Source organism: Passer montanus, unplaced genomic scaffold (assembly GCF_014805655.1).
Source record: "Passer montanus isolate IOZ18808 unplaced genomic scaffold, ASM1480565v1 scaffold30, whole genome shotgun sequence".
Taxonomy (NCBI): Eukaryota; Metazoa; Chordata; class Aves; order Passeriformes; family Passeridae; genus Passer; species Passer montanus.
Window position 1 is genome coordinate 5554304 of NW_024367708.1, and position 16752 is coordinate 5571055.

General features: G+C 40.1%; 2 protein-coding genes across 4 annotated transcripts in view; both read right to left on the reverse strand.

The window, feature by feature from the left end:
- The window catches only part of TBC1D4 (TBC1 domain family member 4), a 99400-nt gene extending 99133 nt beyond the window's left edge, over positions 1–267 (reverse strand). The window contains 2 exon segments of the mRNA XM_039714653.1: position 1; positions 3–267. The exon segment at position 1 is cut by the window's left edge and continues 216 nt beyond it. Of these exon segments, the coding sequence (XP_039570587.1) occupies position 1; positions 3–235 (234 nt within the window). The 5' untranslated portion in view covers positions 236–267.
- Positions 268–3979: 3712 nt separating this feature from the next.
- COMMD6 (COMM domain containing 6) lies at positions 3980–15174 on the reverse strand. Of its 3 annotated transcripts, XM_039714638.1 has the most exons (5): positions 15041–15174; positions 13796–13948; positions 12631–12770; positions 6715–6876; positions 3980–4504 (listed from the first exon to the last, which is right to left on the reverse strand). In XM_039714638.1, the coding sequence occupies exons 2-3, from the start codon at positions 13937–13939 to the stop codon at positions 12720–12722; spliced, it is 195 nt and encodes a 64-aa protein (XP_039570572.1). In that variant the 5' UTR covers positions 13940–13948; positions 15041–15174; the 3' UTR covers positions 3980–4504; positions 6715–6876; positions 12631–12719. The 3 variants fall into 3 exon arrangements, with proteins under 3 accessions (XP_039570572.1, XP_039570573.1, XP_039570571.1); XM_039714639.1 differs by lacking the exon at positions 6715–6876 and having other exon boundaries at positions 3989–4504; XM_039714637.1 differs by lacking the exon at positions 3980–4504 and having other exon boundaries at positions 5752–6876.
- Positions 15175–16752: the final 1578 nt, after the last annotated feature.

A 16752-nucleotide genomic window follows, 5' to 3' on the forward strand; every position in this document is an offset into this window, starting at 1 on the left:
GCACCTCGCGGGCCGGCACGCCGCTGCCCGGGGCGCCGCCGGGCTCCTGCCGCTGGCCGCGGCGGCGGATCTCGGCCACCAGCCAGGGCAGCATGGGCAGCGTGGTCCGCCTATCCAGGCACGACGAACCCACGTACCACAACCTGAAGCGCTTCTCCCCCGGCGGCGCCGACTGCGGCTCGGGCTCAGGCTGGAGGGGGTGGGAGAGCGGCTCGCCCTCCCCTGGCTTCTCCATGGCGAGTGTCGGGCGCAGGACGCGGGGCTCCGCGGCCGCTTCCCCCGGCGCCAGGTGCAGCCGGCGGGGCCTGCGCTCGGCCGGGGCCGCCGCTAAACGCGCATCCCGCCGGGCACGTCCCCGCCGCCGCGCCGCCTCCTGCCTGCCCGCGCGGGGTCAGCCCGCGGGGCGGGGAAGGACGGCAGAGACACCCCACTCCTCCTCCCCGTCCTCCACGCCCCGGGGCGGAGCGGCCGGGCTACGCCCCGAGCGGGCTCCGAGTCCCGGCCGCCCCCGGCTCAGCGCCGGGACAGCCCCGCCAAGCCGGGCACCAAAGGAAAACACAGCGAGCGCTCCGCTCGGTTCTGCCGAGTGCTGCCGGCCTCCCTGCGGGTGCTGGGCTTTGCCTGCGGCTGGCAGCGTGGCTGGCCGTGAAGGGAGAGGCAGGAGGAGGAGATCCGCAAGGGGAGGAAGGTCGCCGAACGGCGGAGAGAAGGAGGTGGGGAAGCTGCCGGGCCCGCCCCGTTTGCAGAAACTCCCGAGCGCTGTCTGAGTTGGTTCTGATTCCGACGAGTCGGGGAGGCGCTGGGGAGAAGCGTCTCGGCAAGGAGCGGAGTCGCGGGGCACCTCCCGCCTGCGGCGGCTTCGCTCCCGCGGCCGCCTCTGCCCCGGCTGGTTCTCCCGTGCCAGGAGAGCAGCCGTACCGCCGCCGTGCCCACGGCAGCCTCCCCCGCGCTCTGCTGGGTCAAGAGTTTTATTACGGCCGATTTTAACTCTCCTTTTTCCCCCCTCTAAGCTTGTGTTTCCTCCTTGAGCTTTTAATCGGGGGGTTTTCCTCGTCGCTATGGCGATAACATCTCTTTTCAACGACAAACCCGCCACATACTGTAGATGTTAGTAACGAGTCTCCTCCACCTGGGAAAGCAGCTGGACAAGGCTTTGCCAGCCATGCAACATCCGTATCCTTTCGGTAATTGCCAATTGTAGCGACTGCCCCCCTGCTTAAATGTGTAGCAGCAGAGGTGGTGACTCCCTGTACACGTTGTTATGGCCACCGTTTTAACCCTGCCTACAAATAAAAAAATCTGTAGCTTGAGCTGAAGAGCTGCCCTGTGTAATTTGAGACTGCATGACTATTTGTGCAGAGAAGGGTCATGTAGCGCTCAGGTCACAGCCCACAGTAGTCTGAGCTGACAAAAACTGTCGCATTTGCGGTATTTTTATACTGTTACAAACCATTCTGCTCATTTCCTGAGCAAAAAATTTTGCTCTTTTTTTTTTTCAGTTTAACCATCTAGTTTATGCATTCTGGTTTATCAGTTGTAATTTTTAATTTAATATTGTTGTTCAGTAAGACCTCAAATATATATTTTCTCTTGGCGTCCTACAAGCCTTATGGGACATCCTACAAGGTCCCTTAGGACAGGGGACCTAATGTAAAGTCTTCTACAGGCTGAATATCTTCATATGAATATGAACCAGCTTTAATATGTGCCACAGTGGTACAAGTCAAACTGGACTTGCCTTTCCAAACTGACTGTTTCCACTTGATCATCTGAACTACACTGTTGTACAGTAGATTTTACAACCAGGATAATTAGAAGTATAATGGCCAAATTTTGTGGATCACAAGAATTTCTTCTCCTTCACTCTGCACAGTTAGTATTAACTCTTTGGCTGGGAATGATATTTAAGATTTCACGCAACAGCACTGCAGAATGACAATTTGCAAGCCACTCACCAGTGCACCTGGAAGAAGAGCTATTTGTTTTCTGGCAGCAGTGCTGGCACTGGTTTAATGCTGCAGTGAGCTGCTCCTTTTCTGCCAGTTCAGTTCCGTGAGCCGCCTCTAATTTAAGTGACAGCGCTTACAGAGAGAGCGCTGCTGGCACAGAGGGAGCGGGAATGCCGGCTCGGGGCGAAGGGAGCGGCGAGGCCACTCGCCCCTTTTGGCCACGCTTGGTTACACGATTCATCTGGAGCGTGAAGCTGCCATTCAGTCACTTGACCACAAAGACCAATTTAACCTACCTGGGAAGTGAACTAAATACTGGGCTTGCCCTAGAACAGTGGCAAAACCCCCTCATACATTCTCCTGCGATTGTTTCAGATGGGATAATCATTAAATTACTCCAATGAAGCAGCCTAAGGGGAAGGCTGCAACTTACTGAATAGCTGCAGCTGCTTACCAACACCATCTCTGAGACTACTACATCCCTTCTGGTTTATGTTTGTATACAAACTACCAAAACCAGTTTGTGGAGACAGCCACCTAGGCTTTTAGGTGCTATGGCAATACAAATATTTAATAATAATCAGGAAACTTGAAGATGATCATGCAAACACAATAAAATAGCAAAAAAATTATTTTAAGCTATTACAGATGCCTTGATGTTCTCGTATCATACAAATGGAACAAGAAATCTTCACTTGAAGATGTTACAGAGCTTTGTTTTCAGTTGATAAGGTTGCAGTTCAATTACTGCAAATGATCAGGTAGAAATTAAATTCTAAAATGTGAAAAATGAATGTGAAATTCTTCAACTGTCACCATTGTGCCTGTTTTGTAAAGCAGTTTGGTTTTTCCTTCTGTTGGGTGATTTGCATAACAGGGTATGATATCTGGTTATTTTGACTTCATTTATTTTTATTACTGAATTTTTTATACAAATCCCTTAGAAGATGAAATTAATTTATATAAATGCTACCACTAATATTTTAAGTACATTCAAAATCAAATTCTCAGATGTTAATCCAAAGTTTTCATGCTTTTCGTCTTGCTTCAGCTTTTTATGTCTCTATGATTCAATTCTTCATAGTAATCCCTTTTAGCTGTCCATTACTTTTATCCACTTACTTCATCATTTCTTATCCTTTAATCTGCCTTACACTTTTTATCCCCTCACCTCATTAACAGTGTTTCAGTAGGAAGTCAGCTCTTTTGTTATGTAACTTTTCTTCTTAAAGTTGGTCCCTTTTTCTCATTTCTTTTCAGTTGTAAGATTTCATGTACCTTTAAGTTAAAAATTCCAATTTCTCTCATATTGAGAACAGTGCTCCTTAGCCCATGACATCTGATGTGCCTCTCATGTAATTTCTAGTGTTTAAACTAAAATGGTAACAAAAGTATCTTTCTCTAATTATTTGCACAATCAGTTAGGAATTAGCATAAAATATATAATCCTTATAGCTCAGTTAATAGGAATCAAAAACTTTGGGACAGAGAAGAAAGCAACTTTCCACAGTCCTTATCCACAGAGCTTTGAAAATACATGTCTGTCACAGACATATTTTATGAAAAATCATTTTGCTAGGATCTTTTCTTCTGAGAAGCTGGGAAGCTTCAGCTTCTCCATGTTTTGCTGCTTTGGAATGTGATTTGGAGAATTGTTTACCCAGTATGTGGAATTGTTTTTACTTGATGACGAATGATGGCCACCTGTGTCGAGGCTGTGAGAAGTCACAAGATTTTATTGCGATTCCTTTCCTTTTCCTTTCCAGCCTTCTGATGGATCCTTTCTCTCTATTCTTTTTAGTATAGTTTTAGTATAGCATTTTAATATAATACAATATAGTAATATAATAAATCAGCCTTCTGAAACATAGTGTCAAGATTCTCATCTCCTCCCTCATCCTGGGACCCTTGAACACAACCACACGTCTGTTTGTGATGAAAGAACAGTTTCACCCCAGATCATCCATAAGAGAAGAGTAAATGCAGCACCCCTGCCAGAGACATGACAGACAAAGTCACTGATGAGGAGTTTTTTTTAACAATTCCTTTTATTATTATCATTAGCCTTGGCCAAGCTTCTTGAAACAAACTGTAAAATCCAAAGGGAGCGCTCTATTGGAAGATCTGAAGTACATAAAGTACTATGGCCAATAATTGCCATAGTACATGGTGCAAGTGAAACCAACCACAGACCCAATCGGACTTTTCAGAATTGTTGATAACTTGCAATTGTTTTTTGTTCCAGACATATACATAAGATGCAAAACCTCTTAAAGTAAGGGATATTATTGAAGTGACCAAAACAAGATAAAGGTAACTAAATGTAAATGCCTCTGAACATTTTGGATTTTATATGCTTGTCAATGGAGTACTACATGTAAAGTTATTTTTCCAAATAAAATGGAGAATGTATTTTCTTTCTGTTTATTAGAGGAAATATGTTTAGTTCTCCAAGACCGTGCCTTGATAATATATGCTTTTTCTGCACATGGCACCACAGCAGCCATTTCATAATCATATCTGGGTCTTCATAGTCAGTGTTAAAGGATTTAGACCTGCAAAATGGTAAGCAACCACAGCTCTCAGTAACTTAAGCAGCAGAGACCTCAATATCTCACATGATCAGTAACTTAAGCAGCAAAGAGACCTCAATATCTCACATGATCAGACTGTTAATTGCTAGTAATTATCCATCCCCTTAAGCTTTCTAGCCACAATTTTAATTGCAGAAAAAATATTAAGTTATTAGAGGAGCTGTAGGCTTGACTTTACACTCCCATAATTTATGCATAACTTCAGTCACCTTGGACTATTATTTCAGTAATACGCCCTGAAGCTAGAATTGCTTCTGATTCAATTGCTTTTCTAAGAATGATGTCACTTAACTGTCTGGGAATTCAAGGTCCATTTCCATATTTACTTTATTGTTTTAGTTTAAACTAGTCATATTTTATTTTACTTTCAGATCACCTTTTTTCACATCTGAGATATAGGCATTTTTACTTTAAAAAACATGTAATTAATTTAAACTACCTGGTCTTATTTGAAGACTGTAATGAAATAACTTCTGGAAATACAATTTAAGTACTAGAAAATTCAGTAGACTGGACATATTACCAGGGCTTTAAGCTTTAGCTGCTAGAGAAACTCTGATACCTCTTCTTTTAAAGTACATAAAAAACCTTACTAGAAATAATGAAAATTGTATATTTTGCAGGATCTATAAAGGTTACAATAGTTTAAAATGCAATGCCCAAGTTTTGAGCAAGACATATTGGTCTTGCACAGATATGTCAATAGCGGAGGACAATTGCTGCAATTTGTAAACAATAAAAATGATGAAAAATTAATCTGATAAGAGGTGGGTTGGTTTTAGTGTTTTCTTCTTAAATGGTACTAATCTTTTTTGATCAAAATGACAGATTGAATTTGTTCTGCCAACAAGACCCACTCCAAAACAGATTTAGGGGAACTGGAATGAGCAAAGTTCATAAGAAAATAATCCCTAGCTAGAAATTTTATAAACATCTCTAGAACTTAAAGCAACCTGGCACATTTTATGTCTGTGTTCAGTGTATTATTATTCAATTTAATGTAGCACTTATTAAGAGAGACAATTCATTGAATTATTATATTTCTCTTCAAAGATAAATTTGATTGGGGAAAGATTTTTACTTAAGTCATTTTTTCATATCACAATCATCCATTAACTTTCCAGCACAGAAGACTTTGAATCCAGTGAAGAACCACAATGCATTTTACTTAAAACTAAATTTTAATCTGGAGTCCTGTGTGATCACAGCATCTTTCCATGAAGAAGTATTTGAAATTTGTTGGGTTTTTTGGTTTTGTTTTTTTTTAATAGGGCCCTGTCCTCCCAAACTGCATCACATCAGCTCACTAGAATCCCTGTTGTTGAAGTAATACTAAGTTTGGTAACTGTCAGCAGCTCAGATCAGCTGCAAAGCTAGTTATTGCAGGAAATAGAGCAACTTCTGCAATATTCCCTGTTATTTCTTTTGTAAAAAAGGAGCCATTTACTTCTCTACTACTCCCCAGCCACTGCAGTAACAATAACATACAAAAAAGGAGGAAGACATGAAGTACTGCAACTGCTGGAATCTTCTTCTCTATCCTTAACAATGCCTGCTACATCTACCTCATTTGTGATATGGAAGGGATCCTGGTTCACTCCAATTCTCTAGCAATGGAAACTAAGACAGAATTTCTTGTTATTGCCAAAGCTAAAAGGAACATATTGATATTATTTCACAAATATATTATTACTAAGGATGAACCACAGGCTAGAAAGGTTAGCAAATCTGGAGTAGAGTGCAGAAATAACATGGAAGAGATGCTTTGGAAGGCAAGAGTACTCCAAAGGGCACAAATTATGTCTCTTCAAGAGGAAAATGCAAATACCATTACGACTTCAAGTGTACCATTATTGAAGTATTATTGCAGCTTCTCCACTTCCTACTATATGTGTGGTAAAAGAAGATACAACTTAGCATGAACAGCAGGGCACGAGTAGGCCCAACACAATACCAAGAATGGTGCCAGTGTAGCTGCTAACATTAAAAAAAAAGAACAGATGGGAATTCCTTAATCCTCTTTTTCATCGTCCTTGACTCTCTCCTAGGTAAATCGACATCTGTTGTCTTGACTCTGTTGGCTGCTGAGTATCTCTCATCTCCCCACATTCCCAACTGTGAGAAGCAGCATGGCACAGCACACCAGGGATTCATGCCAGACATGCACTTACAGTCCTCATTTTAAATGTAAACTCCAGTACCATTCTCAAGCTTCATGTCTGGTTGCAGCATCCAGGACTTCCCTGCTCACAAGCATCACTGGGAAGGAAGCCTGTCTTGCTTTCATTTGGGCACGCTCCAAGATGAATATTTTTTAAAAAAACACCTGTAAACTGACAAAGACTCAGCAGTGATGACATTCATGGGGAACAGAAAAATTCTTTTCAGCTTCAAAAATACCAAGAACATCTGAAAATGACTTTTCAGATTCAGAGGCAATTCACAGGGGAATTCAGCACCCAGGTGACTTTCAGTGGAATTCCTAAACGGAGCACAAATACACTGATCACTTTATCAGTGTATCTGTGCCACATTTAGGAATACCACTGAAAGTGGCCTGGGTGCATAACAGAAAAGTGGAAGAATAATTTTAGAGTGGTCAAACAACATGAAAACCTTAGACAGAGAAAAGCAAATGCTTTTTCTATTGTTAAGATACAGATCTAGAAAAATCTCCTTGAGAGATCTATAAACAGGGAAAAGAGTAAAATGAGAACAGTCCCCAAATGCAATATGATACTATTTGAAGACCAAGTAATAATGCAAAAATGTTAGTATAATTAAGTTACAGATGTAAACTGCTGCAAATATTCAGTGTATCATATGTATTCTGTTATCATTAAAATGCTGAATGTTATTTAACTGGAAATCTTTGTGCTCATCTTGCTAATTAAAAAAGAAGTTAGTTTGTTTCTCTACAATGTAAGAAGTGGGATGGAAGTTATGGCGACATGAATTTATAGTTCCAGATCAAACTACAGAGAGGAAGAAGCCAGAGGTCCTTATCCCATAGCCAGACGTGCTGCCAAAGGATTGCTGTGAGGCGAGACTGTATGTGGCAGTGCCACCTGGTGACTGATGCTGGGACAAAGTGCTCTGGAATTATTATCTAGCACAGACTTATTGTATGAAATAATAAATTTTCCTTACTTTTCCAAAGCTCATTACGTGAAGTGCAAAACTAACATTGAAACTTCCAATTTATATAAATGTAACAATATTTGTAACATAAAACACTGACAGAATATTTGGAAACTATAGTACTTACACAAAAGGCTCTCGAAGTAGGGTAGCTTTGTAATTAGCCACAGCAGGTAAATGCAGTTTAGGGAAGAGAAAACCCAGAAATACTAAAATTAGCCTTCCTTCATGGAAAAGATCAGCCATCTCAGCTTCCTTATTTTCTCAATGACACAAAGTCATACATAATTAAGAGATATATCCCAGTAACTCAACTAAATGCCATGTAATTTCTCCACCTTCTCTCAGAAAAGCCTTGGAAACAAGAATCAGGAAGTCTTTCTAAGCACCCAGGACTGGGTATGAGGAATGCTGAGTATCATCCTTCTTACTTGTGCTGGTATTAGCTAGGGAATAATTCCTGGTAGGGGGCTGGTTTGGATTTGTACTGGAAACATTGTTAATAGTAGAGATGGTTTTTTTTGTTGCTGAGCAGTGCTTACACAGAGCCAAGACCTTTTCTGCTTCTCACACCACCCCACCAGTGAGGGGGCTGGGGGTGCACAAGTAGTTAGGAGGGGACACTTGGGACAGCTGATCCCAACTGACCCAAGGGACATCCAATACCACATGACATCATGCTCAGTCTATAAAGTGGGGGAAAAAGGGGGGAACAGTTGGAGTGATGGTGTTTGTCCTCCCAAGTAACCACTACACAAGATGAGACCTGCGTCCCTGGGGATGGCTGAACACCTGCCTGTACTTGGCAAGTGGGGAATGAATTCCTTGGTCTGCTTTGCTTGCCTGTGCAGCTTCTGCTTTACCTATTGGACTGTCTTTATCTCAACCCATGAGTTTTCCCTCTTTTACCCTCCCAATTGCCCCGTCATCCTCAGCAGGGGGACTGAGCCAGCAGCTGTGGGGTGCTTGGCTGCCAGGTGGGGTTAAACCACAGCACCTCATACGCTGAAGAGCCAAGAGCAGATCTGTATGAGTGAGTATGGACACTGTGCAATAAAAGCAAAAGTAAATGAAGTATTTGGCCAAAATTTCACAGTGACAAGCAAAGCCAGTTATGAGCTGGCTGAGCCTCAGGAAGGAAGCACTGGAACAGCATACCAGGAAAGCTGAGGTCAAGGCACTCAGGCCAGGTACTGACCTGCACCAATCCAGCTTTCAAATGAAGTGAATGCCCAGCAAGTTATCAGCCCAACCAACAGGTATGTAGCTGTACCATGATCAACCACAGAATCTTGGAGAGGACCAGAAACTGCTCAGTTTTAACTGTTTCCCCCTGCCCCCCACAGTCCCCAGCCATTAGTAGAGGTTTTTCAGATATGGCATTTTTTTTCTCTGCAAGTAGAGCAAAATGACTCAACAAATGTTTTTGTGTTATTCTAGTACCTACAAGGTCTTAACAGAACCACCCTGCATGCCTCTGCAAAGGAGTGGAAATTACCCTCTCATTACACCTACAGCCAAGAGGGTAATAAAACACTCAAACAGAGCAAACAGGAAAAAGAAATATTCTTCCCCCAATTTATCACCTTTGTTTTTAATTCATCCAAGGCAACGTGTCTTCAAGTGTTCAAATAGAGTGCAAAGGCTTAAAAGGGGAAAGGTAAAAAATAAAGAGGGTGGGCTCACAATGAACAGGAAGGTCAAAATGTGGTTAAAGAAAGGCAGTACAATTTTACAGAAGTAGAAACAGACACATGCTTTTACTTGGCCTAAGTGTGCAGAAGCTAAATATATGAAACACTAATGCACAGACATAGTTCAGCCATTTGTGCACTCCTTCTGTGGAGCTTTCTAAAAAATAGCTTTCTGCAAGTGTGCAGATGTGTTTGAACTGTATGGAAAAAAAAAAAAAGTCATGTAATGAAGACAACAGTCATGTCTAGGCCATTCCTTCATTATTCCCTCCCCTGAATTTTTTGACTGTGCAAGACCCCACCCCCCCTTCCTTCCTCCTGCTCTGTTGTAGGCAAATGTTGGAAAAAATAAAATGTTTACTTGTCTCCTACATACAGTTAAGGAAAGAAAATCACTTGAATGTAATTTCCTGCAGAACTTCATTTATCTCACATGTCCTCTGTCTTTTCCTGGTTCAATACAACATTTTGTCTAGCTTTCAGTAATTGATAAAAAGAGTCCTTGCAGCCTGCAGTTACCCATTAACTCCTTGGTACCCCATCACAGAGAGACTCCATATGTCTGATCTTCATCCCAATTTAGTAAGGAAAGAAATTTAGTCATTGTCTAGTCCTAAAATTTACTCATTGCAGTATTTAAAAGACAGACTTCCATGTGGTAGGCTTAAAACAAAACACAGACCAGCTTTGTCTTTATTACCTACATGTTTAATCACTGTCTGTGGATTTACAAAAATATTCATGTTATACAATTTATATTAATCAACAATTAGAATTAGGAACACACAAGGACTCCTGATTTTCTTTGAAAAGATCTGGATTCTGCACATATAGACAAACAAATCACCAGCTTGTTTGGACATATTAGTATTGCTACCCTTAAAACGTATGTTTGTTTGGTTTCCTTTTAATAAAATACTTAATTCTTCCATTACTCAGTAGAGGAACTCCTGCTGATAGTGATCAGGACACATTTCAAGAGTTTGAGTACACAGCCAACTTTAAATCGTAACTCTGAAAATGCTCAAGATAGTAAATTAGTACAGTATACATGTCCAAGCATCTTCCAGCCAGAATTACAACATGCTGGAATTCAGGGACATTTAAAAAAATATTCATCAATACTTCTAGAATATCTGACTTGACAAAATAAAAGTCTTTACAAAGGCTGACAACTTTCTCCTCTTGCTGATGGAGCAAGCAAAAATACTAACTGGTAATGCTAACCTTCCTCATTACCTTCCAACAGCTACTAAATTGTTAAGACATGATTAACTAAATCTTCTTTTCCATGCAGTTCCAATGAAGGCACAAGTATTTCCCACTAAATGAAGAATTTATGTGCATTAGAACACAGAGGAAGTTATTTGTAAGGCTCCAGCTTTACTAAAAAAAAAAAGACAACCTTATTTTTTTCTGGAACTCTTGCATTGATGTAAAACAATTAATTCACTAGGCCAAAGCATGACAATGTTTTCCAGTTATAGCAGCCTTACACTTCAACTTCTGCAAAGTAAAACACAACAACAAAAGAAATCAGCTGCTCACATCACTTTTCCATACACATTTGTTTGCTCTATCCTTCAGCCCTGAGCCCTTACAGAGAGACAAGGGAAGAGGCAAACACGGAGTGTGCTCCCAAGAGCATTTTGTGACACTATACCAAGAGGGTCCCAGAAAAGACCAATCTGCTCTCCCCAGCCACAAAGCAGACAACTGACTTCAACCAGCATAAACAAAGTATTATCCAGATCCATGGTCATGGCCAAAAACTTTTGTCAAAGCCAACACTTTTCACTTATTTGGGCTTCTAATAAATTCCAAGTACTGTTTTTAAGCATCATTCATAATGCCTAAAATATGGGCATTCCTGAAAGGATTGTAGCATATGCAGCATGCACGATGTGCTGCAGTTTATTTTCATAGCACAAAAAGGCAGCCATAACCTGTATCAATGACTTTCAGCCAGCTCTTAAAAATGTTAATTTAAAAAACAGATTTGACTTAGAAAGGTAGAGTAGATGTTCAAATTTTAAGTGGGCCTGAAATCATTTGAGAATCTGTCCCAGCAAAACTGGTACTCAGTCCCCGCCAGCCCAAAGTTGAAGCAGCAACTTCAATTTGCTTATCAGTGTGAATTATCTCTCCTCAGATTTACTTGTTCTATTACACCACCAGCACATCTGGAGATGCAACAGTATTGCTTTCATTACATCCCACAATATTTGCAGTGTGTTTTGTTTTATGGAATATTCAAGGAAAAAAATTAAGAGGCAAGCATGCAAATGCATTAGATTAAACACTCCCCTTTAGAAATGCCCATATTCTTCAATATCAAAGTCAAAATTTTGTTGGTTAGGACACCTTCTTAGGGCAAGCATGCAGAACACAGTCCAGTGGATGCCTGTTACAATGCAACACACAAAGAAGTCTTTTAGTGTGGTCCTTTCTCTGATGTGCTTGGCTACCTCTCCAGACTGAATTTTCAAGTTTTCTCTTGACTTTTCTAGTTCAGAGGTTGAAGTGAGGTAACTAAATCAATATTTTAATTTAATTAGAAAGAAGACTGCTGACCAAAACATCAAGCAGAATGCTACAGATTAACAATGGATGACATGAAAAAACAGAAACCCATTAAAATACTTTTGAATTAATTTGCCTTTCTACCTTCATGTAAAATTAGCCTCTGGGCTTCATTTGAGAGAATTTTGGGTCTCTGAAAAAACTTAATGCATTAATTCAGTCTTTATAAGCCTAGGTGGTGGGAAATAAATATTTGAAATCAGCAAGCTGTTAGGACAAGTACAGTCTCCAGTTATTAAGACTGGAAGCCAGATCTGCAAATAGCTGCAATCAACTACCTGACAATGCTATTCTTCAAGAGTAGATGTATGCTTGTAACTTCATATTCTCCTTTTATGTAATACTACTGTTGAGTCCAAGCCCATCCTAATTTTACAGATAAAAATATTAACATGGGATTTACATTTCTCAGTATCTTCCTAGTCAACATTTTCAGGTGTCTTTATGCACTACAGAATAAAGTGTGCAGTTTCTTATGCGGGTATTAGGAAGTCTACAGAGATGTTTCTCCATACACATCCTCATCTTCTGTCTACCAAGATGAGCAAAGCTGGACATGATTCCACAAACACTGCAGAGTTGACTTCAAGTAATCAAAAGTGAAGAAATCTTCACAGCAATGCAAGGCTGATGCTGATCAACTCCTGTCAAGAAGACAAAGATACATACCTTGCTGAACAATGGCACTTTATTCCCTATGCAGAACGGAAAGTTTACTTGCTCTTCCTCCAACATGTCACTGGAAATAAAAGTTCCCTTCAAACTGTTTCAAGAACAGATGCCATTTCCTTGAACTGTCTGAAGAAGTTCTAAAAAGCAAGAATTGGAACAAATTTCAGTTGCTCAAAGAACAGCTCAAACTTCAGTTCAAACGAGCGTGTTAGACAAAAAATACTGTCCATATTTCTCACTTTCAATGTGCAGCTTGAACTGAAAATAGCTGCTTTTCTTTCTGTGGGTTGGTTGGCATTTGAACACATTAACTATGAAACCTACAAAGGTGATGCCTTATTAGCATGGGCTTGCCTATTAATAGCAAAAAGATGCTACAAAAGAAGAAATACAAAGTAGCTCCCAAGCCATAAAAAATAATAAGAAACCCACTTTCTCACACAAATGTTTCTATTCCCAACTGAAATAATCTAGAGTTTTCAAATGTAGCATTCATTTCCTGAAGTAGCTGAACAAAAATTATTAAAAAAGGCTTCAACCAGAATAAATACAACATTTCACAACACCCAAGGATTCAGAATATCCTTCTCAAATTTCTGTCAATCAAATTCCAAGAATCTATTTAAGTTTGAATGATATTCTAGGTGATATATTGACCCTTTAAATAGGAATGACAATACAAGGGACATGTTTATGCAAAACTAAAGTTACATAAATTCATAGATGGAAACACAGCAATTAAGAGTCAGTGGTGATAAAACAGACTGATTTCCATTCCTAATCATTAGCAATTGTTAGGCTTAAGCCAAGTTTTAGATTTTGAGGCTGGAGAACAGCTCCGTAGATCAAAAAACATTCTATGAACTTTTAATAAGGCAGAATGATAGTTGGCAAGCTCTGAAAGATTTTATGTCTTTGGATGTTAGTTTATTTGTAAGAGAAATGATCAATTACTGCTAAATTAACTAAATTTTCAGCTAAATGAGGTAGAACTAAATACTATGAAGTAAGTATTTGGTGTTTTAAACAGTTATTTAATGCTTCCTCTTTGCATAACTGTACGAGTAAACAAACATATGCATCAGGGTATACAGCTGACCCTCCCAACAGTGGCACTGCTGTTTTTAGGAGACTGAACATTCAAGTAACACTCACGACAGACCTTGAACTGTGGGATCGTCATTTCAAAAGACTTGTCTGTTATTTGTCCTGAAGGGTCTGCCACTGTTAGTGTCACTGTGACATACGGGTACTTCAGAGCCCTGCAGGTGTCAGAGCTCATCGCAACTCCCAGTTTCCATTTCATATCTACAAACTACAAGGATGAAAATCATTGGAAATAGTGTCACAGACAGAGATCTACCCCCCATGGCTATTCACTTGGAGGGACAGTTCACAGACAATACAGGACATCTAGAGATCTTATCCAAATAGAAAACAAACATAAACATTTAGGTATTATTGTGACTACAAATCATCTGCCCTTCCCTTGAATGGTGAATAAATAAGTAATTTAATAAGTTATTTCACTTTATCTGTTTTCCTTATTCAAGTACAATCAACAGGCAAGTACACTCTTAAAATTCTACTAAGAGGAGCATAAGCCACAGAGTTGACCCAGTTTGTATATCAGGCATGCGGGGTTTTGTCGTGTTTTCTTCTTTTTAGAAGCTTCTAAATCAGAAGTTTCTAAGTCTAAACCAAATAATTCAGAATAGCAATACAGACAAAAATTATGGCATGTCATAATTATATTTTAGATAAATAAAAGTATATAACAGATACATTTCAGACAAGTAAGTTATAATTTTTAGCCTGTCATGAAGAAGAGCCTTTAGAAGTTCATATCAAGCCTCCGAAAAAGATTGTCCATTCCTAATTCTATACTCTTTTAAACTGCTGTCAGAAAAAAAAAATCTTAAAACATAAACAGATTGCTACTTTTTCAAGCAAAAAGGGAATGCTGGAAACTGACAGAAAGCATCTTTAAAAATAATGTTTAAATTTAAGGGACACAAAGAATTAGCAGTCAAGTGCTGGTGTTAACAACTTTAAAGAACAATTTACACTTAAAACAGATTTATATAATGAGCCAATGCAATAGTCTGCCAGACTGACTGCCATTCATCTTCCCTAAGAGTATTACAAAACATGAATTTTTAAAAAGGTAGAAAATGTGACTTTATCATCCAAACAATACTAATAGAAAACTGTTCAGCATGCAGACAACCTTTATTGTATATGCTGCTTTATCTGAGTAGGTATTTGGCAACAGGTAAATGTGCACACAGGAAGGAAAGCTTTCAGCAGCCTATCTACCTCTGCCTGCCTGACAACACACACAGTGAGACACTGACATTTCTGAAATGTTCACCATCAGCTCAGCTGCACTTTATCCTTCAGTTACCTGCCCCACTGTGGCCGTATTTCTTGCATCTTCTGACACAGCAATGGCTTTGCCCTGCTCATTCCACACGTGACGAATAACTTGAACCGCGTGTTTTGGCAGAGTGCTGACACCACTGCCCAAGGTGGTGACGAGTTCCTCAGTAGAGAGGTTGTTTCTGGCTGCTGTGCTATAATAGATACATCAGAGATCACTGCATCCATTTCATTCTACACCAATTTAATACAATTCTTCGTTTCACCCCAAAGAGACAGCTTTTATTTCTACTTTATGTGTACTTCAAAACAATTCAGCAGCCCACGATTACTTTTTTTTCAGAACATTACTGATCTTCTGTATCCATGTGCAAAAAACAACATGACCTTAATATGTCTTAACATGCAGAGGCCTAGCTTTGCTGGGCTGGCACAACGTCCTACATCAAACCAAAATAATCACAGCCTCCAAGTACTGCAGCAACTGGAAGAAGGCACAAGTCAGTGACGGGTGTGTGCACAGAGCAGTTAAACAGTATCATTACTTTAGAAACAAATCAATTTAATTAAACACTCAGCAGGTGGAATTCAAGAGCCGCCAAAAGTAAGGATTTCTAGGTCATGGTATAATGGGTACTAACAGGTGTCAAATGATGACATGAACCCAACTGAAAAGGCAGCAAGTCTAAAGGAAAACTGCCTCTTGATTTCCTCTACAGAAACAAGTAAACAAAAAATCCTACTCTGTTTGCTCATGCAGGTTTGCTCCTCTTAAAGAGGCATTAATACAAGAGAAAGTGAGTTGGTCCTCTAAGTAGCATGGTTGAATATAACTTCAGACATTCTATTTTATAGACAGAAAAGTAGTATTTTAAATTTCTACTGATCTATTGTCCTGAATTGTATTAATGTTACATAAAATGTTTAGATACTAGATATTAAAAGAACAAGCAAGATCTGGAAAATTTTATCTTTCTAAAAATAAAAAAAAATATCAACTAAAAATACTACCTAAAAACTCAACTCCTGGCAGAATGCAATATTATAAGCTCTGCATCCTTCAAAAAGGCACCAATGCTGTTTTCTGATCTCCAAGAAACAAGTTTTTAAAACACACTTTTTCCAGGCAAAGGCCCAGCTGACTTAGCTTTAAAAGTGAGCTTAACTTCCTCTATCTTGCCACTAGTTCTAGGCCTTGCAGACAGCATCTCGGAACCATTTCCTCTTTTTATTTTTTAAGTACAAAAAGTGATACTATACATTAAGTAACTACACTTTTTAATGACACAAGCTAAGCCCAAGCGTTCTTTTCCGTGTACTGAGACTTACAACTTTTGCCCCTTTTCCAAATCAGTTCATTTTATGCTGACATCTGATATGACTTTTCAGTACCACCATTAAGTTGTGATGGAAGGAAAAAAGATATTAAGTAACTACACTTTTTCATGACACCAGCTATGCCCAAGCGTTCTTTTCTGTGTACTGAGACTTACAACTTGTGCCCCTTTTCCAAATCAGTTCATTTATATTTGATATGACTTCTCAGTACCACCATTAAGTTGTGATGGAAGGAAAAAAGACACTGTGCAAAGTAAATTGCCCAGCCCCGCTTCCGCCACACAGCGCTCGCCGCGCTGATTGGCTCCGAGCGCCCCCAGAGCGAGGCAGCGGCAGCGGCGCCGCGCTGATTGGCTGCAGCGCGGGGAAGCACGCGCTCGTCCCGCCCCGCGGCCGCTG